Source organism: Marmota marmota, unplaced genomic scaffold, assembly GCF_001458135.2.
Source record: "Marmota marmota marmota unplaced genomic scaffold, marMar, whole genome shotgun sequence".
Lineage (NCBI taxonomy): Eukaryota > Metazoa > Chordata > Mammalia > Rodentia > Sciuridae > Marmota > Marmota marmota.
This window is the reverse complement of record NW_026000147.1, coordinates 171,093-195,987: the sequence shown is the minus strand read 5'-3', so window position 1 is coordinate 195,987 and position 24,895 is coordinate 171,093. Positions and strand designations below refer to the sequence as shown.

At 42.6% G+C, this 24,895-nt stretch overlaps 2 protein-coding genes across 2 annotated transcripts; one reads left to right on the top strand and one right to left on the bottom strand.

The window, feature by feature from the left end:
* Positions 1-1,077: 1,077 nt before the first annotated feature.
* LOC107161064 (vomeronasal type-1 receptor 90-like) lies at positions 1,078-14,407 on the bottom strand. The gene is made up of 3 exons (XM_015507580.1): positions 14,371-14,407; positions 12,586-12,625; positions 1,078-1,987 (listed from the first exon to the last, which is right to left on the bottom strand). Exons 1-3 carry the CDS (start codon positions 14,405-14,407, stop codon positions 1,078-1,080), a joined length of 987 nt encoding a protein of 328 aa, XP_015363066.1.
* A 1,282-nt stretch (positions 14,408-15,689) lies between these two features.
* LOC107161062 (vomeronasal type-1 receptor 90-like) lies at positions 15,690-16,637 on the top strand. Its single transcript, XM_015507579.1, has one exon. It carries the CDS (start codon positions 15,690-15,692, stop codon positions 16,635-16,637), a length of 948 nt encoding a protein of 315 aa, XP_015363065.1.
* Positions 16,638-24,895: the final 8,258 nt, after the last annotated feature.

Here is a 24,895-nt window from a genome sequence, read left to right as displayed (position 1 = left end):
CTGGAGGCCCCCACAGCACCCCCAGAAATGCAGCTAGATTCTTCACATGCTAGGTGGAGGAAGGTGGTGTATTGCACTGTCCTCCAGGGGGTGACAAATGCTGCCACTGAACCGCTTTCACATTGACCTTGGGTTCAATCCAGCAGCCGGACTTGTTGAGTTAAGGTCATGTCACCACAGCTTAAAAACCTGCCATCCCGCTGGACTTTAGCGATGGAAGGATGCAGGACTGGGGTCGGCATTTTAGCTCCGGGTTCTCTTTAGCTTTTGCTGTGACTCCTGAGTGCCACTTAAACTAAAGGTCATTGGTGGGCATGGTGGCCAACACCTGTAATCCCAGCAGCATGGGAGGCTGAGGCAGGATGATCATGGGTTCAAAGCCAGCCTCAGCCTCTTAGCAAGGCCCGAAGCAACTCAGTGAGACCCTGTCCTCTCAACATGACTATGGTAATTAATGGTGAATATATGTGTAAAATGTGCGTGCACAGATAGTACCTGTTACTTATTCTTTTTTTATTGTGACATGCTTTATAAATTTGAATCCTTATGTAGAAGCCAGGCTAATATTGGCTACTTCTTCCTTTTCTACCCTCACGTTGGGTTTATCATTCAGATGAAAATAAAATAATATTGACCAAAATTAAAACACAAAATGCAGTTGAAAAAATACATGGAGAATACAGGTATGATTTTGATGACAGAATCTGCAGTGTTACTTGGACAGTGCAAGGTATCTGTGTTGAGCAGGCACAGTAACAAAACAGCCCATTTAGGATCCAGCATTTCTTTTTGGTACTAGGAATTTAACCCAGAAGCACTTAAAGACTGAGCCACAACCCAGCTGTTTCCATATTTTATTTTCATAGAGGGTCTTGCTACATTGTTTACTTCTCAATTAGGTGCTGAGGCTGGCCTTGAACTTGTGATCCTCCCACCTCAGCCTCCCATGTTGCTGGGATGACAATTCTCCCCGGGTTGATTTAGCATCTTCACAAAGAGCAAATGTTCAGGTTACACCTCTATCAACGTCATTCTGTTTTTGTTTTTTTTTTTTAACATAAAAACGTTTGTGGACATTTAGAAATAAATGATGTGGAATGACAAAATGACGGGTTGCCCAGCCCGGCATAAATACTTCCTTTCCTTTTCTAATGTGCACTGGAAGAACCTGAGTGTTGGTTGATCAGCACAGATGAGTATTAAGGCACTGAGGGTGGCATAGCCATTGCCCGCCAGCATCTGGAACCCCAGGCAAGTGGGATCCTCCCTGTGCATCTGTCCCGAAGAGGAGAACACACAGTCCACAAAATACATGAGCACAAAGAGTCCCATGAGCAGCAGGATTGTCCTGGTGGCCCTCAGTTCTGGGGAGGCTCTTGGGGACAGGCTGGTGCTGTGGAGGTGCTGGCACTGCCTCTTATGCCTGCACAGGAGAGCCACAATATACCCACTGGAGAGGGCCATGAGCCCCATGAGGAAGATGTCCCGGAGTAATCCCATCAGGGAGAAGAAGGTCCCGAAGTGGTGACACGTGGGGGTGACAGTGCAGGATTCAGAGACAAAACTGAAAGCTGCTGTGTCATTGGAGGGGCCTCCCTTGGAGACCAAGATGCGGACATTGAAGAACATATTGAACACCCACAGAGTGAGCAAGGTCCATGCAATGCACTGTGGGGACATGTGCTTGGACTTGGCCAGAAAGGACCTTCTGGGGCTGAGTGTGGTGGCCTGCAGGGCACTCAGCAGGCAGGTGGTGCTGACCGACAGGCTCCTCATCAGCCTGTACAGGTAGATGACAGCTTTACATGTGAAGTCATCCCAAAAGTCCTGAACCCCCAAAATGCTTAGGTCCAGGTGTGCCCTGATTATGAGCATCAGCAGGTGAATCAGGGCCAGGTGAGCAATGGCCACATCCGTGGGCCTGGTCCTGTGCTGGAGAAGGAATGTGAGGACGTGGAAGAGGAGCAGGAAGACATTGGCTGTGATCCTGATGACAATTTAGAGACAAAAGGCATTTCTTACAGCAAGAAAAATGTAAAGTGTGCTGCTTTGGGTCATCGTTTTTTCTGGGGAGAAGAAGAAGATGGTCAGTGCCTTAGAACAAAAGGAAGATCAATCAACTCCTCCTCACCATCATCATCAGCTTCAACATCCGGAACCCCAAAATTGCCTGCTTCAAAATATGTGGGTCCCTTGACACCCCCTCCCCAGACCTCTCAGCTCTCAGGCACAGCATCATGGACAGGGCCACAATGGATCTGCCTGGGCACCTGTAGCCACCTGACGAAAAGCTGAGTATGTGGCATTTGAAGGGGACTCCAGTGCGACAGATTACAGGGACGTCCACAGAGAACTCTCAAGTAAAGGGTGTCAAGGGGAGAGCCTCGTATACAGCTCTGTACCTCCAATGTCCTCTATTCTGGGTTGTTGGTCACCAGCTTACAGACAAGATATCAAAATGTTGGCTCTGAAATCTGACTTCTTGCATTTGTTGATTAATATGTAATTTTTGGTACTAGATATTGAACCCAGGATTGCTTAACCACTTATAATATTTTACATATATTTGATTATGCCAGAAAAATCACATCTAAGTGAGCAGAACCATTAGTTATTAGCAGGATCTTCTTCCAAAATTTATTTTCTGTCCATTCTTGGGCACATGGCAAAATTTTAGTGTGTGGTTTTTTTTGTTGTTGTTGTTGTTGTTTTATTTTGTTTTGTTTTAACCAGACATGGAACCCAACATGAACCACACCCCTAAACATTTTTATTTTTATTTTGACACAGGGTGTCTCTAAGTTGCATAGGACCTCACTAAGTTGATGAAGCTGGTCTTGAACCTACAACCCTCCTGAATCAGCTCCCCAAACCCCTGGGATTACAGGCTGGCACCACCACACCAGTAAAATTTAAGTACTTTCGGGGATTTCATTAAGAGACAGGAATCCCACCTCACCCTGAGGAAGGAGTTCACATAGTGAGCCAGTGAGCCAGCTTTCCTGTCTTCTTTAAGTAAGCAATAATATTTCTCCCCAGAAGAGAGGGGAAAAATTGGACTAGACAATTGGATGAAAACACCCTCGTGGAATGTCTCCCTATAAAATGAATTAAGTTTCTTTATTTCAGTTTTAATTCTGCTGTAGAGCTGTGATGAATGTCACATTGACAATGAGACTAGCAACCTAGCCCCACATTTTGTCATCAGAAAAACAAGCGGGTAAGAGAATAAGTTATTTTTCACCTCTACCTAGAAAATTGCAGTGTGATCACATCAGTTACTAAAGGGTGCACAGAAATGACAAGGAGCCCCAGCAATTTAAGTGTCTCAAGCCTAGTTCAATAATTGCTTTGAAGTCTTTGAGGAAGTAAGATTGTCTAAAATGGAAATTCATTGGTCCCATTAGAAAAAATTCACCTCTTCTAAATGATTAAGTAAGAACTTTTTTTCCTCCACTCACACCATCAGCAAAAAAGATTCCCTTCCTTGGTGTGCTCAAGAAAGCAAAAGAAAAATGCTAATATAGGGTCTAGGAGTCTCCACATTCCAAGAGTCACAGATTATTATTAATAGGCACAGTCCCCTGTGACTTCTCTGTCTTTTGGGCAGCTGTGAGTAGATTCCGTCTATTCCTCTGTGCACCCTGGCAGTAAGTTACGAGACAGACACAGAGACTTTGATCCCCAAAGTCCTTCCCAATAGCACAACCTCGATATATACCATGTGAAGGTGCCCTTTTCAAATGATGGGAAATAAAATAACTCTGAGTCTCTTCTGTTGGGTTATGCAATGTAGGTTTCTTTTTTAATTAAATTAAGAAAATAAAATGCACAGCAGTGGAAAACAAGAGGAGGAGTCCGTCTGAGTTATTTGTGGATGGAGGGCACAGGACTCTGGTTTCAGCCCTGCCAGGGGTATGGCCACCCTGCCTGCATCATCATGGGAGGGAGGGATGGAGCCAGGAGGAACCATGGACTTGCAAACACAGGTAGGGAACTGGGTTTTCTGGGGAGCATTTCCTGGAAACAACTGAAAAATTACTCTTTTTTTCTATAGAAGAAATTTCCTGGTTACAGCTGGAAAAACTTATCATTTTAATAAAGTGCTGATCATGGGAAGTGACAGAATCAGATGCTATCACGGGTCCCCCACAGGCATTAGCTCCCTGCAGCCCCAGGACAGAGCAGGCAGAGAAGCAGCTGGCTTTGTGCACACTGTGCAGGTCACACACGTGTGTATCAGTGAGAGCCACAGTGCCCTCCATTGTTCACAGGTAGATGTTTTATAAAGAATGCAATATTGCTACTTCTGTGCTAATTTATCCGTTTTGTTAGAAAACATCCTGAAAATGTGGACATTTCATAAAAGCAAGTTTAAAAGAATATTCTGAGCCTATCCCCTCCTGACTGTGCCTCACCCCACTCACACCTGCCAGGACTAGTCCAACCATGAGATTAGGGTGAAGACAGAAGTCCTGTCAATCACCAGGATGATCCCAGAAACCCTCCTCAGCTCTGGGGAGAGAGGAGCTACAGCAGATCCTGGCTGCCCTGATGGGCCAAGCCACAGATCATGACTTAAACCCTGGTGGAAACAAGCTCCCCTCAGACTGGAGGTTCTGAATACGATGAACTAAGTCCAAAGAGAATAATGTGGAAAAGAAGTTCAGGGACAGGTCCCAGTGAGGGAGGTCCCAGTCTAAGTGGGCAGATTACGGGAGAAACCTAAGTGGAGAAAAAAATGAGAATGGAAATCTATTTCTTAAAAACTTATCCCCAGGGTCCTTAGAGCTAAGGGTGTGGGGTGCTTAGATGTAAGGGTGTGAGGTCCTTTCCAGGAAACTGTAACCCAGTGGAGATGCCCTTTCCTGCCCTGACCAAAGAGCCATCATTTAAATATTTCACATTCTGCCACTGTCCAAGTCATGGACAACACAGAGATACATGCCATCACCAGGGGCCAGAGACTAGTGAACAATCCCGAAGTTGGTGCACCCCGGTCAGTGGTGAGGAAAGCAGACCCACAGCACCTTGGGCTTCTGGGGCCTGTGTGTGGAGAGACACTGGTTGGAGGGAGGGAGAGGGACATAGATGCTTTCTCAGTTGCACCATGGACACTGTCCTGTAAATACTATGATTTGCAACCTCACTTCATGATGGACATTGGGTACATAAAAGGGCAGATGTCATTTCTTGTCCTCACACAGATCAAGTTCACCATCGCTTCTCCACTAACATCCCCTTTCTCTTTGGAGAGAGGGCACCATGGGACCTTTGGAAGCCAGGAAGGAGTGGTCACTACTCTTACCATTTGGCTGTAAAGTTAAGCAATCGAAGCCCGTGGTATCTGATCCAGCTTGAGACCCCCCCTCCATAGCCAGAGCACCACTGAATTAATTTTGGGGGATCAAAACTGAGACAAAATACATCTGTATAAAAAGAAAATGCTATTAGATGTTTTCCAGAAATGTCAGTTTGAACTCTCTTCATAATTATTCAGTGTGAAGAAACAACAGTGCCTTCTGAATAATTGAAAAGCATTTCAGTATATATGATTATTTCTCAGGATCTCAGGTCAGAAAAGTAAAAACTGAAAAAAGTATTTTGAATTGATTTATGGAGACAAGAGAAGGAAAATCAAGGATGTGAAACAAAATTCTTGGGATAAAACTTATCTCTTGCTTGGTGAAGATTAATAGGAACTTGTGAGGTGGAAGCAGAAAATAACAAGACAACTCAATAATACATAATCTGAGGATGGCAAGAGCAATAAATTAAACTCACTATAGAAACAGATGGGAACTTAAGATGGTTTACTTTAGATAAGTTTTTTTTTTTTAATTTAAAACTTAAATGTTCACGAGTCACCAAATTAAAGGGCTAAATCTATTACAAAGAGGAGCTGGGGACATAGCTCTATCGATAGAGTGCTTGCCTGGCATGCACAAGGTCCTGGGTTCAATCCCCAGCACCACCCAGAAAAAACAGAACAGTTTTACAAAGAAAATTTCCCTTTGAAGTCTAGAGAGAAGGATCTTCTAACCTCTGGACGGTGGACACATAATTCAGAGATACCAAAGAAACTAACATACCATTTGGCTCTTTTGATTCTTCATCACAGTCACAGAAGCCCACTCACACACTGGTGCTGCATCTCAGGAAGAGAGAGGCACTTACCTGGGCAGGTCACATGGGGAGTCTGGGGACTTGAGCGGATCCTGCACCCTTTTTAAGCAAAGGACGTCTTTAACTCACCTCTCTGTGGTGCTTTAATTTTAGCTACTGCAAGAAGGTGACAAGATCCCACTGGAGATCACAGAACTGTGGCTTCCCCCAGGGGAACATGTCTCCTGACTCTTACTTTAGTCTCTGATGTACACTAGCAACCTGGGGACAGTTGACCTCAAAAGTTTTCTTTCAACTCCCTGGACACACCTGCGTAAGGCTCTGAAATTTCCCAATCATGCAGACTACACCCATTCTCTCCTTTTTTTAACCTATGTTCAAATTAGTGCAAACACACTTCATATACTGCAATGCTTCTACTCTGGGGACAGTGGTTAGTGGCACATCCTGTGTGTTCCCCAGGGCTCCGAGGGTCCTCTCCCTAAAATGTGAGACCATCATCCCTGGTCCACTCTCACCATGACCACGTGGTTTGGGGTATTGTGTCTCCTACGATTTGCAAGCCCAGCTTCAGATTTGCACTTCTGTTTCAAGTTAAGAAAGAGACAAAAGTATCCATGTTGGCCGTGAGCAAAGAAGCAAAACAAAATTCTTAATAAAGTCAATTTGTTTTCATTCTCCAGGAATAGCTAGTGTCACTAAATGCATTTCAAGGTACAGCCTCTCCTGTTGTATGGCCATGGGTTCCTGAGAGGGGACACACATCTCCTCTAAGAATCAGAAATCTTCTCATTCTGTGAGTGAGGAAGGCGACTCTCTATCCAGGGAAAGAAGAAAGAGAAATCAACCTTCATGGGCCACTCAGATGGGACCAGGGGGCTCTATGGACATACATTGAAAGCAGTGACATGAGACAGGATGAACAACTCTCCATGTTCTCTATTTTATGACATGGATTAGGAAGGAACCATAAAGTGACACATACTTCTGTCTATTCAAAGAAGCTTTTGAAAAAGAAAATTACATACTGAAGAAAATTTAAATATCTAGCAAAACTAAATACAGAACATTGAGTATATGGCCTTAATGAAGAATGCCATCCAGAACCCAGGTGTCCACAGAGTGGGCCTCACCCAGGCTGTGACATAGTGTGTCCCCCACCCAGGGCTTTCCTTACATTCTCTAACCAGGGAGGTGGCACATTTTTTGTGGTTGCTAAAAGACAGACTGAGCAACAAACGGGAAGACACATTCAGTGGCACCCACAAAAAAGGACCTGGAAAGTTCTATCCATGAAAGGACCAAAAAGGTAAATCTGTCCAACACAGTGGCCAGCTAATGGTGGTTTTTCCTCAACCAACCATGGGATACCAAGGTTTTAATGTCACCACATTATGTCAGCACAATGCAGGTTTAGGACCTGCCAGGTGTTTTCCCAGGAGAAACACTGCAAGTCTTGAGCAGCAGGGGCTGGGGATGGACTAGGTGGCACAGCCTGTGCCTAGCATGTAGGATGACCCAGGGGTGCTCCAGGTGCTGTGTAAAAATAAGAAATCGACCCAAGGAAAAGTTGGTACTTTGAAAACATAAATAAGGTTGATGGGAGGACAAAATTGCAGATTCGAGTGAGGCAGCGTGTCCCCGAGCTCAGCGACCCAGAATTGGAGCAGTGGGACACAGCTTCTCCCCAAGGCTCATGAGTGGGTGGTCAGTTTGCCCTGGAGAATCAAAGACTCATAGACTCAATAAACGGTTCTAAAAAGAAGTCACCTGAGTTTATCAATCACCCATGGTCAGCCAACCTAAAAGCCATATTGAGACTGACGGTGGAGGAACAAATGGGGATTGGAAACCCAGTCCTGTGAGTCCAGAGCAAGGTCCACATAAACCTATGTGAGCCTAGCAAAGGCTTAACTAGCCTGACAAACCATGGAAAATCAGAAACTAAGAGCATTTTATCCAGAAGGACACAAGTTGGAGATGCTAGAGAGACCCCAACTCTCCCCAACCCTGTGAGTCCTGTGACTCACAAAGAATAACCAGGCCAGCAGTCAGAACAGTGGGCCACAGAGACTGCCAGTCCAGTGCCATCTGAGTTCCTGGGGCCCTCTCAGGCTGGTCTCTGCTGAGTCCCAGAACCAGTCCAGTCCCCAGAGCCCTCCAAGCTCCCTGGGTCCTTAGAACCCACCAGGTCCAACAGCTTCCCGGGTTTCTGATACCCAACAGGCTGCTAGCACTCACCTGTCCCACCTGGTCCATCACCCACAAGTTCCCCAAGTCCATGGTAAACACCAGATTTAGCATCAGTCCAGCACACAACCAAGCTCCTTGGCCATCCATATCCAAGTCACCTACCACCCAGGTCCCCTAGCTAAACCGCTGATATTCCTACTAGGCCTGGAGATTTGCCACCAGCCCATTGCCCAGGTGGCCTGGCCACCACTTTGCTACCTGGCCTGCCCAGCCCTGCTTAGTTCCCTGCTTCATCAATGGCCATCAAGGCCCATCAACCAGCCCTAATCCACAAGCTGAATACATCCAGTGGACCTGGCTGGCCAGGTCCACTGGATGTATTCAGCTGCTTCACCAAACAGCCACAGCCCCTAGCCCACCCATGTCCATCACCCAAGAAGGGACAATCCCATGTTTACTGATTATTTTATCCACCATGGTGGAAAGGACAGCCCCCAGCCCACCATGTCCATCACCCAAGAAGGGACAATCCCATGTTCACTGATTATCTTATCCATCACGGTGGAAAGGACTCCTTAATTCATTAACATTTCACCAAGATTTCTCACTTTTTTTGCTGTTGTTATTGTGTTTTGATTTTTTTTATTTTGCTTCTCTTTTTTATATATTATTTGTGTAATAAGTGACTCAAGAAGTCCAATACATATGCATCCTTGTTTCTTTCTCCTCATTTCTAGTCTTTATCTAGTCCAAACCTAATTCAGGATTATTTTACTTTTTTTAACTGATGGAGATGGCTCAACCTGCTTCCTGGACATTGCAACAACTGACACTGTAGATATCACCTAGTAACTGTGTACCTAGCCCTCTGTGGTATATTGTCCATATACATTGGTGCCATCGCAGGGCTCCCCTCACGCAGTCTGTGATGTACTGGAACACAGAGGTGCTGTGAGCTCATTAGGTAGAAATCCTATGGCTTCTGATATATCCAGAGAGATGGGGAGACCAGCAAACAGTATGAACCTGCAAGGGAATACACCATCCCCAACAGCACAGAATACCTCAAAAACAGACTCCATGGATACCATGTGGACAAAGGGTCAGAGATGGAATTTAGAAAGGTTCATGGTAAGATAAAATGTGATGTAAGAAATAAAATCACAGAAAATACAAAAAGTGAATGATCACTCTAATAAAGAGGTAGACATGCTGAAGAAGAATCGGTCCAAAATCCTCAAAATGAAGGGATCAGTGAGCCAACTTGAAAATTCATGGGAAAGCATCACCAGCAGACTGCATCTCTTGGAAGACAGAGTTTCAGGAAAAGAAGACAAAATATATAACCCTGAAATTGAAGGAGAGGGGCTGTGGTTGTGGCTCAGTGGTAGAGCACTCACCTAGCATGCACGAAGTACTGGGTCCCCTCCTCAGCGAAACATATATGTAAAATAAAAATATTGTATCCCCCTAAAACTTAAGAATAAATATTTTTTTTTAAAAAAGAAAGAAATTGAAGGAGAAAAGATGTAAACAGACATGAACAGAATTTCCAAGAAATAAGGGATAACATGAAAAGACCCAAATCAAGATGGATTGGGATATATGAAGCCCTAGAGATACAAATCAAAACAATCCATGGTTTTTCAATGAAATAATATCAGAAAATTTCCCAAACCTAAAGAATGAAATGGAAAATCAAATATAAGAGGGCCTGGGGTTGTGGCTCAGTGGTAGAGCGCTTGTGTTGCACTTGTGAGGCACTGGGTTTGATCCTCAGCACCATATAAAATTGAATAAACAAAATAAATAAAAAAGAAAATCAAATACAAGAGATATACATAACCCCAAATATACAAAATTACAACAGACCCAAACCAAGGTGCATTATTATGAAAATGCCTAATATAAAAATAAGGATAGAATTTTAAAGGCTTTTCAGAGAAAATAATGGGACACACTTTGAGGGAAACCCATCTGGATCTCTGCTGATTTTTTTCAACCAAGAATCTGAAAACTAGGATTTCTTGGAATAATACACATTGAGCTCTGAAAGAAAATGAATGCCAACCAAGAATACTATACCCCAAAAAATAAAACCTCAGAATTGACAATGAAATAAAAACCTTTCATCAGAAACAAAGTTGAAAATAATTCACAATGAGAAAGCCTGTCGAACAAAATATACTCATTAAAATATTTCATGAAGAAGAAATGAACAATGTAAGTCAAGACCAGTAAGGGGAAGAACTATACTAAATGAAGAAAAAAATCAAAGGATAAACCAACTCAACTTAAAAGCAAGTAATAAACCAAAATGACTGGAAATACAATCATATCTCAAGGATAATTTGAATATAAATGAGCTAAAATCATTACTTACATGGGTCTCCTAGGTAAGTAAGCAGGGGGGTCCATCCTTACATCAGATGAAATGGACTTCAAGCCAACGTTCATCAGAAGGGACACAGAAGGACATTTCAGATGGCTGAGAAAAATTAGATGTCAACAAAACATAAATATTGAACATTAATGCCCCAAACAATGGAGCATCTGCATACATCAAACAAACCCTTCTCCACTTCAACAATGATATCCATCACAACACAATAATACTGGGTCACATTCACACACCGCTCTCCTGATGCACAGATCCGCCAAACATCAACTCAACAAAGAACTTACAGAACTACATGATCCAATCAGTCACTTGGAATTCACAAACATACAGAGCATTTCAAGCATCAATGATGGAATATGCTTTCTTCTCAGCAGAACACAGACACTTCTCTAAAAGGGACTGTATCTGAGGCCACAAAGCAATTTTTAGTAAACACCAAACCATAGGGATAATACCTTGCATTCTATCACATCCTAGTGGAATAAATTCAGAAATCAACAATAAAGGGCTGGGGTTGGGGCTCAGCTGTAGAGTGCTCACCTAGCACGTGTGAGGCCCTGGGTTCAAATCTCAGCACCACATATAAATAAATAAATTCATTGTGTCCAGCTACTACTAAAAACTAATTAAAAAATGAAACCAACAATAGGGGCTGAGATTGTGGCTCAGCTGTAGAGCACTCGCCTAACACTTGTGGGGCCCGGGTCTGATCCTCAGCAACACATAAAAATAAAGGCATTGTGTTTTGTCCATCTACACCTAAAAAAATAAATAAATGATTTTTTTAAAAGAGAGATCAACAATAAAATAAAAATTGAAATTACTCTCACACATAGAGACTAAATAACATACTACGGAATGACCAATGGATATCAGAAGAAATCAGAAATGAATTAAAAAATCCTTAGGGGTACATGAGAATATTGACACAACATATCAGCCTCTCTGGGACACTATGAGGGAAGTTCTAAGAGGAAAGTTTATTGCTCCTTTATCAAAAGAATAGAAATCACCCAATGAATATCCTAACATTACATTTCAAAGGCTTGTAGGTCATGAATTTCTGTTTTATACCAGATCTCATAAATCCTTATATAATTCTGTATAAATTACTTAGGATGAAAACAGATTTTTATTGTTACTTTCAGGAAAAAAAGCATGCCTTTAATTTCTCCAATCATGAGGATGAGGGTTGATCACTCAGGTTCCCAGCAGGGAGGAGTCAGGCTCAGACTCTGCCTGAGCGTCCTGTCCATTCGACCTCCCTGCCATCGGACCTCAACCCTGGCCTCCAGATCTGCCTGTTTTTTTCTGTTTTGTTCCACGTGCACTTTCATGGGGTGCACAGCTTGAATCCTGAAATTTTCAGGATGAAAATCACAAAGTACCTGTGCAGTAACATGAATAAGCCAGGTGATCCACGTGAGAAAGGAGTGGGAAAGAGGGAGACCATCAGACACTGCAGTGAGGGGACCTTCAGAGCCACAGGGGACACCAGGACTCTCGCTCTCCTCACATTCAGGCATCACATCCTATTGAATGGCTGTGGGCTCATTTGAACTTTGGATTCAATGGAGAAAAGTTGTGTCAGCACAAACTAATTTTTGTCAAGGGAATTTAAGAGAAAATTGGAGCACCCATCTCCCAAAATGTCTGTTATCCACAATGGGATCCAATCAAGGCAAGTGAAATGTTCCTCTGGGGACTCCACAGTCCTGTGCTCCCCAAAGGGATCCTGTCACCTTACTAAGGATGCTAAAATGACAGGCTGCAGAGAGATGAGCTCACAGCACCCTTTCCTTAAAATTAGGCAGGCTGTTCTCAGGTGCACCAAGTGCCCTGCGTCCATCCATCCAGGTAGGTACCTCTCTGCTGCACAGATGTAGGGAGTGGGTGCACGGGCTTCTGGGAGGAGAAGGGAAGGGGGCAAATTGGGTCTATTAGTGCAATTTCTGGTTGCTTGAGAAGAGACATCCAGCTCTGACCACTAAACTCCACCAGACAATAGTCCTCTGTAAAATGCACTGAAAGAAGCCTTCAGAAGTTATATCCTCTGTTACATTTGAGAGGGAAAATTAGTGCCTACCATGGCTACAAGCATTTATTTTTAGATTTTCATAAAATCTTTCTGGTCCTACATTTAATTAAATTGAAAATCAATGGTGCCCCGTCCAAAGCATATGTTCTGCTCATTATCAAATTTCAAGGGAGAAGGCTGTGACCCTGATGTCCTTTTACATAAAATATGAAAAAGATAATTGAACCTGATGGTGAACACCTTTTGCTGCTCCAAAAGACCCTGGAATGTAATATGCAACACTTTGGTTGGAAGAATATCTAGTGCCATTCATATTTTCTCTTTTCATTATTCATTTACATTATTCTCCTTCCCAATTCCCTAAGATTGAATGTATTTGAAGAGATTCTAATAAATATTATTAGAAAGAAGACTTGGAGATGTTGGAGCTCATCCTGTACAGGTCTTTTTGCTCATGTTTTGATTTTTAAGTACATCTTTTCATGCAAATGCATTTACAGAGAAAATGTGAACTTATCTCCTTTTCTTCTTCCTTAAGCATCTTGGACTTGACTCATGTCATGAATTGGTTAATCATGGAGACCTTCTCCTGCAGGTACGTGTGGGTCTCTCAATAATGATGGTTCAGTCTCATGATGAAGCTCCTTTGGAGTTTCTGGATATTAGAAAAGTATTTGTTTCTTCTTATTTTGCTCAAGACAGACTTGAAATATACAGTTAGTGTCTTACTGCCATTGGGAACTCTGACCTGTCATTTAATCCTTCCAATTTACAAAAAACAATGGATTATTTTCAGGTAGGTTTTTCAAGAGTAGTTCTCATTAACATACCCAAGTCTTCTCTGGGTTTTTCTGCTCCACATCCATGAAGCTTGTGTATTTCTCAGAGGATCTGCCCACAGCAGGTCACCTGGTGGGTGATGTCCATGCCCTCTCTGATGTGCAAGCTGTTTCTCCCTAGTGCTCTTCACAGTTTCCAAAATAGAAGTGTGTGCCACAAATTAGAGTTTTCTGCCCAATTTCCCCTCAGTCCCAAACCCAAATAAAGCAGGACCAGTACCCCTCCCCGATCTCATTTGTCCCTCTTTACCTTAGCATCCAGAAGGCCATGTGGGGAGGGTTAACTACAGTGCCATGAGAAACCAAGGTATGCTCTTTGAAACTATTATTATTATTATTATTATTATTATTATTATTATTATTATTATATCAGGGATTGAGCCTAGAGATGCTTAAACTCTGAACTACATTCTCAGCCCTCCTTATATTTTATTGAGAGGCAGGTTCTTGCTCAGTTGCATAAGGACTCAGTTGCTGAGTATGGCCCTGAACTCAAGACCCTTCTGTCCGAGCCTCATGAGCTTGTGGGGATTCCTTAGTATCTACCATTCACAGGTATAAGCTCATGAGCTGCTTTAACCTTAAGACTTTGCTTTTCAGGGGATAGTGTGTTTCCAAACATGAAAACACACATTAAATCTCAGTCATTACATATGGAAGAGGCTTGGATGAAAGGAAATACGTATGTTGTCCAGGAAAATACTCTGCCAGTAAGTCAATACAAAATGTCCTAGAATACGAGCTGGGGTGGGGCTCAGTGGTAGAGAACTTACCTGCCAGGTATGTGGTCCCAGACTTGATCCTCAGCATTGCAAGAAAAAAAATCCAGTATCAATTTTATACATGGACCTCTTGAGTCCAGAGAAATGCCCATTCTCTCTGGAAAGGAGGAAACCCTGGACTCTGAGAGGACTCAGACTTCCAGGTTAGGTTGGATCCTTATTCTTAATTATTACCTTAAAATGCAGTGAACCTGAAACCATGTGAATTATGGTTCTGTGGACCACAGAGATTCTATATATTCAACTAGAAAAAAAAATCCAAGTGTGTTCTTGCTTAATATTTAATAACTGGACTTGGCTCACATAGGCCAATTTCTGATAAGAAAAATATTAAAATTATGCAGCTGTATAGTGGGATGCAAATAGTCCTAAAATTCCATCACCTGTCTCTGGACAGAGATTGCCAACAGACTCAAATATTCTAGTAATTTTTCAGCCTCTCTGAGTGGGTGATAGAAGTGATCCAATATTAACAGAACTCTGTGAAGTCTACCAAGTGACACGGATGAGGGTCCATTGTGAAAAACAGAGCCATTCCACAGGGACCACTGGTGGCAGGAAGCCCTCCCAGATTTGCACACTTGCAACCACTGGATCTCCAGGAATCACACAATGAGTCTGGCTGCCGTTTACAGGTGACAGGAACTCAGGCTCCTCAGCTTCTCAAGGTCAGATACTCACCCTTTAAATGGCAGATCTTATTGATCCTTTCAAGCCATCTGACTTCAAAGTGTGCAATTCTTCATATTTTCTGGGAGAATGTGCTAAGAATATCACCTGTGTTCCTAAACCAACCAGAATGAAGGCAACAGAAAGCTAATGTGAATCTGGGTCATCCAAGAGACTGACTCTCTTTGCTTTGGAGGATATTCTTTCCAATGCAACATATATGATTTTAATTTACCAAATATTGTACAGTTTAGTGTACGTGCCATATTCCTGGATGAGGATGGATAGAAACAGAACAAGAAATCTCCCTTGCAGTAAGATATCCCCATGAAAACTCAAGGTAGTCCCAAGGAACGATTTCTAGGATATATGGTCATTTTTTTAATGTCTAAAGGAAAGTTCAGTAATTTGCATCAAATAGAATCCAGGTATGGTTGCACAATGAAGGGAAAAGAGAGGAGGAATGGCTTCCAGAGGCTGCTATGGAAATTTACATATTGGTGGGAGAAAGGGACATTAGGAATCCAGAAATTTTCCTAGTAGCAACAGTATTGGCTGACATGGATGAATTTTAATACTTATGATAATGAATTTTTTCCTTTTCTCCTAAGGCATGTACTCCATGAGCCTTGCCCCCAAAGATGGAAAAACACCCCGAGCTGAATGGTGTTGCTAGCCTAAGAAGCACCTTTTACTCTGAAGTGGGAATTGGGATCGTGGCCAACACCCTCCTCTTTCTGTTCCGTGTCATCGAGTTCCTCTATGACAAGAGGATCAAGAGCACAGACTGGATCGTCAGTCTCTTGGCCCTGACCCACCTACTGATGCTGCTCACCATAGGGTTCCTAGCTGCAGACACTTTGTCACCTCAACAGGGACTTTGGGGTGACATCAGATGCAAATCAGTCACCAACTGGTACAGGTTGATGAGGGGCCTGTACATTTCTGCCAACTGCCTGCTGAGTGTCCTGCAGGCTATCACCCTCAGCCCCAGAAGCTCCCCTTTGGCAAAGTTCAAGCCTAAGTCCCCACAGGACAGCATGAGGTCCCTTCTCTTCCTGTGGGTCTTCTATATGTCCTTCAGCGCCCACTTCTCCATCTCTGTGGTTGATGACTCCAATGGGACGTCACCCAATCTAATGTTTCTCAGTGACTCCTGCACAATATTACACAGGAGCTACTTCCTCAGGCATTTATTTACTGCCCTGGGTGCATTTTGGGACATCGTCCTTATAGGGCTCATGGCCCTCTCCAGTGGGTACATGGTGATCCCCCTGTGTAGGCATAAAAGGCAGTGCCAACACCTCCACACCACCAGACTGTCTCCAAAATCCTCCCCAGAACAGAGGGCCACTAGGACCATCCTGCTTCTCCTGGGTTTCTTCATACTCATATACCTTTGGGACTGTGTTGTCTCCTCCTTAAGAACCATGTGGAAAAACGACCCTGTTTGTTGCTGTATCCAGATGATAGTGGCCAATGGCTATGCAACCATCAGTCCTTTGGTTTTCATCTGTACTGAAAAACAAAGTGTCACCTTTTTGAAAGGCTTGTGGGGAAAGAATCGTCAATGCTTAATCATTGCATGATGGATCAGTCCCCTGCATGAGCCACCACCCAGCTTTGTCCCAATGAACCATGGAGTGGTTGGTGCGTGTACTCTCTGTGTTGAAGGAGTACAGGAAATGGGGTATTTTATTTCATTTTATTTAAAAAAAAATTAAAAATATTTATTTTTTAGTTTTAGGTGGACACAATATCTGGATTTTATTTTTACTTGGTGTCAACCCCAAGTTGACAGCTTTTGGCATGGGAGTTCCCCAGACTTTTTGACTAGCAAAGTAATAAATCTTTTTTTTTCCTTTTTGTTAAATAAAAAAGAAAGAAAAATTTCTATGTCTATCAGGATGGATTTTTTTCTGCTTTGTGGAAAAAAAATAGGTGGGATTTTGATAGGGATGGTTGATGACTTTGCATGGAGTTGGATTCTTAGCAATAGTAATTCTTCCAACTGATGGACCCAGGGGTGAAGGATCAGGAGAGCCAGCAGGTAGTTTTTAAATGCTCAATGTCATTATTCATTGGGGAAATGCAAATCATTGTGACAGTTACCTGTTCCCCGGTCCCCAGTTGAATAGTGAGTTAGTCACAAAAATGCAAAATTAAATGCTGGTGAGGATGTGGAGGAAAAAAGCTCATTTATTGTGGGAATGTAAATTAGTACAATAATAATAAAGATCAGTGTGGAGGCTTCTCAAGAAACATAAATATATCCACTGAATGATCCAGATATCCCACATCCAGAGGAAATAAAATCCACACCAGAGTGATTCTGTGTTGAGCAGGATCAGGAGGTGGGTTAGGGCCAAGAGACCAATGATCCAGTCCGTGTCCTTGAGTTGTGGTAAGCCATTCTTATAAACCGTGGCTGCCATTAGAAGATGGCGCCGGCTTCCACTGTGGCCTGTGATAAACAACTCCTTTTATGGAGAGTTGGCGCGCAATCCCTTACCACCATATGAGAGAGATCCACGTGGCAGCTTGGGATTGGGACGCGGGGGACTTTATTAAGCTGTGCTTGGGTGTGTCGAGCGGCGGGCGCTAGAAGATGATACATGACTCAAGGCCAGAATAAACTGCTGAAAGAAGAATCCTGTGTCGTGTTTTCCCTTGCCGGCGAGGGGTCGCGACAGTTGGTGGCCCATATGGGGAACATATTCCTCGAACCCAGGATCCAGAACTTTCAGCAGTCAGGGTGGTGCACCAGTAAGTTCCCAGGTAAGTGGGAATCCGCAAGTAAGTAGCGGGACGCTCCTCTGTAGAAAAGGAGAGAGCGGGGATTTCATAGAACGGAACGCTCCTCCGTAGAAAAGGAGAGAGCGGGGATTTTTGTACTTTCACTTTCATTATATCTTTGGAGACATTATGGGCGCTACCTCTTCAAGCCCAATTTTGTTGGCCCTAGATGGGTTGCTACGTTCAAAAGGACTTAAGGTAAAGCAGAGCACTTTGCAGATGTTTTTGAGAGAAGCTGATATAGCAGCTCCTTGGTTTGCCTTTTCAGGGAGTCTTACGATTCCTAGCTGGGACAAATTAGGGAAAGATCTAGATTTCGCTCGTGAGCAAGGCACCTTAGAGGGTGGTGTTATACCACTTTGGAAGTTAGTTAGAGGATGTATAGCAGATAGTAAATGCCAAGAAGCTGTGAGTGAGGGTCAAGCTGTTCTTGAGCAACTACATGAGGAAAAATCTGAAGGATCACATAGTGAAGTGGCAGAGAGTATTAAGAGTAAGAGTAGTGAGAAGGCAAAAGAGCCTGAAAATAAAAATAGGAGAAGGCTCTACCCAGACTTGACCGAATTAAAAACGCCTGAGAACACAAGCGACTCAGAGAGTTCTGAGGACCTTGATATATTGCTACAACAACTACGTAAGATAAAAATGAAAAAGAAGAAAAAGGAGACACAGGGCACGCAGGCCTACTGTAAGAAGGGGAAGGGATCTAATATCGGTCAACAAAACTCTGAGGAGGAGGAGGTAGAATATCTAGAAGAAGATATGGTGCCGGTTGCCCCACCCCCGTATGTGGGGGGGAGCCAAGGTTCCGGGAGATCTTTTCATGCGCAAGTTTGGAGGACAGTTAATACAGATATGGGACTTGCATACCCTGTATTTCAGGACAATAACAGGGGAAGATATCATGAGCCTTTAGACTTTAAGATAATTAAAACCTTGGCAGAATCTGTCCGCACTTATGGCATAGATGCCGCTTTCACCCTTACTCAGGTGGAGGGACTTACTAGATTTTGCATGACTCCTTCAGATTGGGCTAGTCTAGTCCGCGCTTGTGTTTCCCCAGGGAAATACTTGGATTGGAGAGCATTTATGCTAGAGGGTGCAGTAGAGCAAGCTGCCCAAAATCATGCAGCGGGACGCCCTGCCTGGGATAAGGATATGCTTTTGGGACAAGGCAGGTTTGCTAATCAACAAACAGGATACCCCCCTGAGGTATATGAACAGATTAATAACATTTGTATCCGTGCATGGAAATCACTCCCAAATAGAGGAGAAGTGTCTGGCAATTTGACAAAAATTATACAAGGCCCCACAGAACCTTTCTCAGACTTTGTTGCCAGGATGGTGGACGCCGCAGGAAAAATCTTTGGTGACCCTGATAGAGCAATGCCCTTGATTAAACAACTTGTCTTTGAACAATGTACTAAAGAATGTAAAGCAGCTATTACTCCTTATAAAAACAAAGGCATAGAGGCCTGGATGAAAGTCTGTAGAGAAATAGGTGGGCCGTTAACTAATGCAGGCCTTGCTGCTGCTGTCCTTCAATTATCACATAAATCCAGCCCTGTTGCCGGAAAGTGTTTTGGGTGCGGTCAAGGAGGACATTTTAAACGAGAATGTCCTAACAAGAAGGGAACATCCAAAATTGAGCCCGTAGAGATTTTGGAATTACGGCAGCTATAGTGACAGCTGTGGCGGTATCTGCTGCTGCAGCAGTTACAGCTGGAGTAGCCATGGCCAGCCAGGTACAAACTGCTGCCACTATTAATCAGGTTATTCAACAAACATCCACCATACTTGAATCTCAAAGTAGAATTAATCAACACATTTTATCTGGGATTCTGGCTGCTAATCAAAGGATAGATCTGCTTCAAGCTCAAGTTGAGGAGTTGTTTGATCTAGTACATTTGGGTTGTGTCGATCAACGTGCGCATTTATGTATAACCTCTGTCAGATTTAATGATTCCAGAAATGCCTCCCGCATCATCGGGGAGTATCTATCCGGAACCTGGTCCATGGAAGCAGAAAACTTGATCCAGTCTCAACTAACTCAGATTGCTGTTTTGAATAGTACCCGTGTCGAACCAGTGACTTTGGGTCAATTCACCAGTTGGCTATCCTCTGCCTTTTCCTTCTTTAAGGAATGGGTGGGAGTGGGCATTTTTGGGGCAATGTGTTGCTTCGGTGTTATACTTTGTTTGTGGCTTCTCTGTCGCCTTAAAACTCGCCATGCACAAGAAAAGGCTATGATTGTACAGGCTCTTGCGGCCTTAGAAAATGGCATTTCTCCACAAATCTGGCTTGCACATCTTAAACAGTGATTTCTGGGCAGGGCCATTGCACCCCAAGTTAGTTTCACATTGCACTGGGATTGGCCTGTCCTCTTCCTTATTCTCTCCCAGTGCTGAATAGCCCTTGCACTCTGCAGGTCTTGTTACCATTGCACGCAGATGGGTTTCAGGACTGGTCTTTCTTCTCGGCTACAGACTCTTTACCTTCCTCTGGGGCTTAGGGATTGTGTTGCCAACTTAAATTTTGTCATTATTACCAGGCTACCTGTGTTATCCTACTTCTCGCCGTCGTCACGATGCAGGATGCGAGGCAAGGCACTGCACTTGAGTGATCCCTCAACGGACCTCAAGGAAAGCATGTCCTATTGCATGCGGGTTTGACGTCCACGCCCCGCCCTACGAAAAAAGGCGTCGGCTGATATGGGATCAGGTCTGGGGAAGGCGCCTCCTTAGGACTGAACCATACATTGCAGCCACTTCTGCACAGTGGGATAGGACCTCTACTTTCGCCTGCATTGTTATATAAAATAGAAGGGGGAACTGTGGTAAGCCATTCTTATAGACCGTGGCCGCCATTAGAAGATGGCGCCGGCTTCCACTGTGGCCTGTGATAAACAACTCCTTTTATGGAGAGTTGGCACGCAATCCCTTACCACCCTATGAGAGAGATCCACGTGGCGGCTTGGGATTGGGACGCGGGGGGCTTTATTAAGCTGTGCTTGGGCGTGTCGAGTGGCGGGTGCTAGAAGATGATACATGACTCAAGGCCTGAATAAACTGCTGAAAGAAGAATCCTGTGTCGTGTTTTCCCTTGCCGGCGAGGGGTCACGACATTGAGTCTCTTGTCACACAGGAACTTGATGATGTGGAACAGAAAGAGGATGGTGTTGGCCAAGATCCCAATCCCAATTTCAGAGTAAAAGGTGCTTCTTAAGTTAATAACACTATGTACCATGTGGTTTTTTCTCATCCTTTGGGGTAAGGAATCATGAAGTACATGCCTTAGGGAGAAAAGTAAGAAAATTCATTATCACAAATATTAAATTTCATCCAATTCAGCCAACAATGTTGCCAGGAGGAAAATTTGTTGGCCTATCCCAATGCCCCCTTTCCCCTCTAACTGAAGTTTTGCTGACACTCCCTGGAAACCATTCTTTATCTCTTTTCCCATCATTTCCCAATCAAGGCTGGATTACATTTTATGCAAAGTACAAAAGGATTTCCTGAGCATTAAAAATGATCACATCTGTCATATATTTCTTATTCACAAGCTCCAATGTTATAGAAAATCTTTCCCTGACACAACCTTGAATCTTTCTTGGTGATATCTGACTGCAAGGGTGAAGTATGTGTCCTTCCTGTAGAAAGGACTATGTACTTTTGGGTCAATTGAAATTATGGAGGTTTAATTAGAAAGAAAACCCTCCTAAGCAAAGATTCTCAATGTCTTAGGCCATGAATATTTACGTTAGCTTCCTGTTACCTTTATTCTGGTTTGTTCATGAACACATGCATTTTGTTCATGTATTCACAGAGAAAATGCTAAGTATTGCAACCTCTGAAGTCAGATGGCTTGAATATACCCATATAATCTTCCACTTAAGTGTAAGTATTCAATTTTGAGAAGCCCATGCACCTGGGCTATGGGCTTGTCTCATCTATAAGCTGAACAAAACCTCATCACGTCTGTACATGAGATACCATGCATGAAACAGGATGAAGCATGCTTTCCATACAGGGAAGGCTTGCTGTGCAGTAAGATCTCTGTGGAATTGTTCAATTTTTTAGACTTCTGCAGATCCTCATTCATAGAAATCTCTTAATAGTTGATCATCTCTATCACCAACTCAGAGTGGCTAAAAAATTACCAGAATTACAATCTGTTGGGAATCTCTGTTCAGAGAAAACTGAGTGGATTTTAGGACGATTTGATTCCTCTACACAGATATCTATGTTAATTATTTTTGTTATCAAATCACAATTTGACCTATGTGATCCAAGTCCAGTATCAAATACTAGCATAAATACATTTCAATATTCTTCTACTAAAATATGTGTAGCCAGGCATGACGGCACACTCCTGTAATCCAGCAGGTTGGGAGGCTGAGGCTACAGGATTGTGAACTCAGTGCCAGCCTCAGCAACTGTGATGATTTAGCAACTCAGTGAGACCCTGTCTATAAATAAAACACAAAATAGGGCTGGGGATGGGACATGCTTGTTCTGTTTCCCTGAGTTCAAGCCCCAGTACCAAATCAAAACAAAACAACAACAACAAAAAATCCTTAAATATGTGGAATTATTGTGGTAAACAGAACCACAGTTAAAATAGATACACATTTACTCCACTTGAGGAATTTATTACAGTGTAAGTATCCAACTTAACTTTGAAATAGGAGTCTTTTTGGAGTCCAAGTTTTCCGTCTTCCTTCAAGAATGCAATTACATTTCTCCCGACTCAAGGGGTCCACATGTAAAATTGATACTTGAGTTTACTATATTGATGCCTCACATATACCAGATACATTTTCTACTACTGAACTACATCTCCAGCTCTGATTCTAGAGAATTTTATAATGACTTACTGGCAGAATATTTTCCTGGAAAACATATGTATTTACTTTAACCCAAGCATCTCCTATAAGTAATAAATGAGATGTAATTTGTGTATTCACATACTGAACCAAAATAACACCTGAATACAAAGTCTTAAAGCTAAATTAGTTCATGAGCCTATGGATGTAAAAGACACTAAGGAAATCCCAGCTACTCAGGAGCCAGAGACAGGAGGATGTCACGTTCAAGGCCAGATAGTAAATTGGTGAGACCCTGTCTCAAAATAATAAATTAAACTTGGGCCAGGGATGTACCTCATAGGTAAAGAGCCCTGGATTCAATCCCTGGTAGAAAAACCAAAAGTGCTAAAGAAAGCGGACATCTTAAAGATGTGTGAACATTTTTGGTGCCACGTGAGAACTCAGAGTGTAATGTACAGGCTTCCTTTAAACATTGAAATGCAGATCTATTTTTTTTAATTTTAACTTTTAGCTGACATAATATCTGGACTTAGGGAATCTCGTATTAGAAGTCAATACATGTTTACATTGCTTCCTGAACACACTGGGGAATTAACATTTTGGTTTTCTCAAATTGTATGATTTCTAAGTGTGCAGAGTCTCAAAACCCTTATTTGGTCACATGTAATCACCTGATGCAGACTCTGGTGACCACATTGAGCTGTAGACATGAGAACTGCTGACCTCCAGCCCTGCAGCTGTGCCCTGATGCCCCTCACCCCTCCTCTGAATCCTCCTTCCCCTGCCCCTTCCCATATTATGCTGAGCTGCACTTCTATGTGGGCAACATGTTTACATTCCCTACATGAGTGAGGACATGTAGTATTTCACAGAAAGGAAAATTCTATTAAAAATTATGGTAAACGTTCATTTTTTCTGAAATGGGGTGAATAAGCAAAATGACAATTTTATTTTTTCACTCATTAGCATATTTGGTCTGCTCCCAGGACAAGCTTGGGAAAGACACTAGAAGTATTTTACATAAGGGCACATCTGTTAGATGTTTCATGGATCACAGATGACCACAGGCACATGGCCCTGTTATTCTATGATGTCCTTATATGTAAAACTGATGCACATCTCTTTTCATATACCTTTTTATTTTAAGGTAATATATGTACTGGTGAAGATTTACAGAATGTCTTTACAATATGTATATTAAATATTGTTTTTGTGAATTGAAAAGATTTAAGTAAAGCTCAGAGTTCCTAGGGTTCTATCTATCTGTCTATCTATCTATCTATCTATCTATCTATCTACCTGTCTATCACCTATCTACCTGTCTATATCCATACATATATAATCATTTATTTACAACATTCTACAATAAAAATTTAAAATGATAATGCTGAAGTTGCATTCTTTTATGCTATTTCTGGAAAATGGAGACTTTACTTCATTATGTTTAATTGTTTTGAAAACATGGGGACACTCAAACACCTACCAGTATAAAATTTATAGTAACATTTTAATCATCTGTACATCTGAGAATTAGATAAAGTTATTTTCAGTGTTACTTAAAAATCTATTTGTGCAAAGGTAGACATTTGGAGAAAGCAGGGATGAGAAGAAGCCATGAATTTCCCTTACCATGCAGAAATTAAGACCTCAGTTCATTGTTGCTTTAAAATGACCAGAAACTCTTATTTTTTCTGAAAGTGAAATTCCAGCATGGTAGCAAGAAAAATAAATCTCCTTTCTCCCAGTGAATATGAGAGTAAGTGAACACACTAACTGCAAAAACTAACTGTGCAAAAGAAGGAGACATCAAGTGTTTCTAGATTTATCCAGGTATGTTCATATTTTTTTCTGGTTCCGGGGTTTGTACCTTGGGGTACCTGATCACAGACCAACATTTTCAGTCCATTCCACATCTTTTTAAAATTTAGAGACAGGGTTTTGGCTAAGGTGCTTAGGGCCTTTCTAGACTGCTGAGGCTGGCTTTGAAATTATGCTTCTGCCTCAACATTGCCCCTGGAATTATAGTAATGCACAACTGAGCCCAGCTTCTGTCCAAAGTTTAGATCACATACTGATGTATTCGTTTATCATATGCATCAAACACATAGGCCTTATTCACTTAAATATTATGAGATATGTAAGTATTCTAAAGGTAAGTATACAGTTATGTCTGTGTTAATATCTCCTTTATATTATAAAGCATTCTGGTGATCAGGAGCCCTT

Bases quoted from the DNA above. Each gene is read 5' to 3' on its own strand.
- LOC107161064 (XM_015507580.1), bottom strand. From the start codon at position 14,407: ATGCTGAGGATCAAGTCTGGGACCACATACCTGGCAG. The intron at 12,626-14,370 runs GTAAGTTCTCTA...TTCTCCTCCCAG, and splicing joins TGGGACCACATACCTGGCAG to AAGCCCGTGCACCCACTCCC. The intron at 1,988-12,585 runs GTACCTACCTGG...AATTGTCATCAG, and splicing joins TACATCTGTGCAGCAGAGAG to GATCACAGCCAATGTCTTCC.
- LOC107161062 (XM_015507579.1), top strand. From the start codon at position 15,690: ATGGAAAAACACCCCGAGCTGAATGGTGTTGCTAGCCTAAGAAGCACC.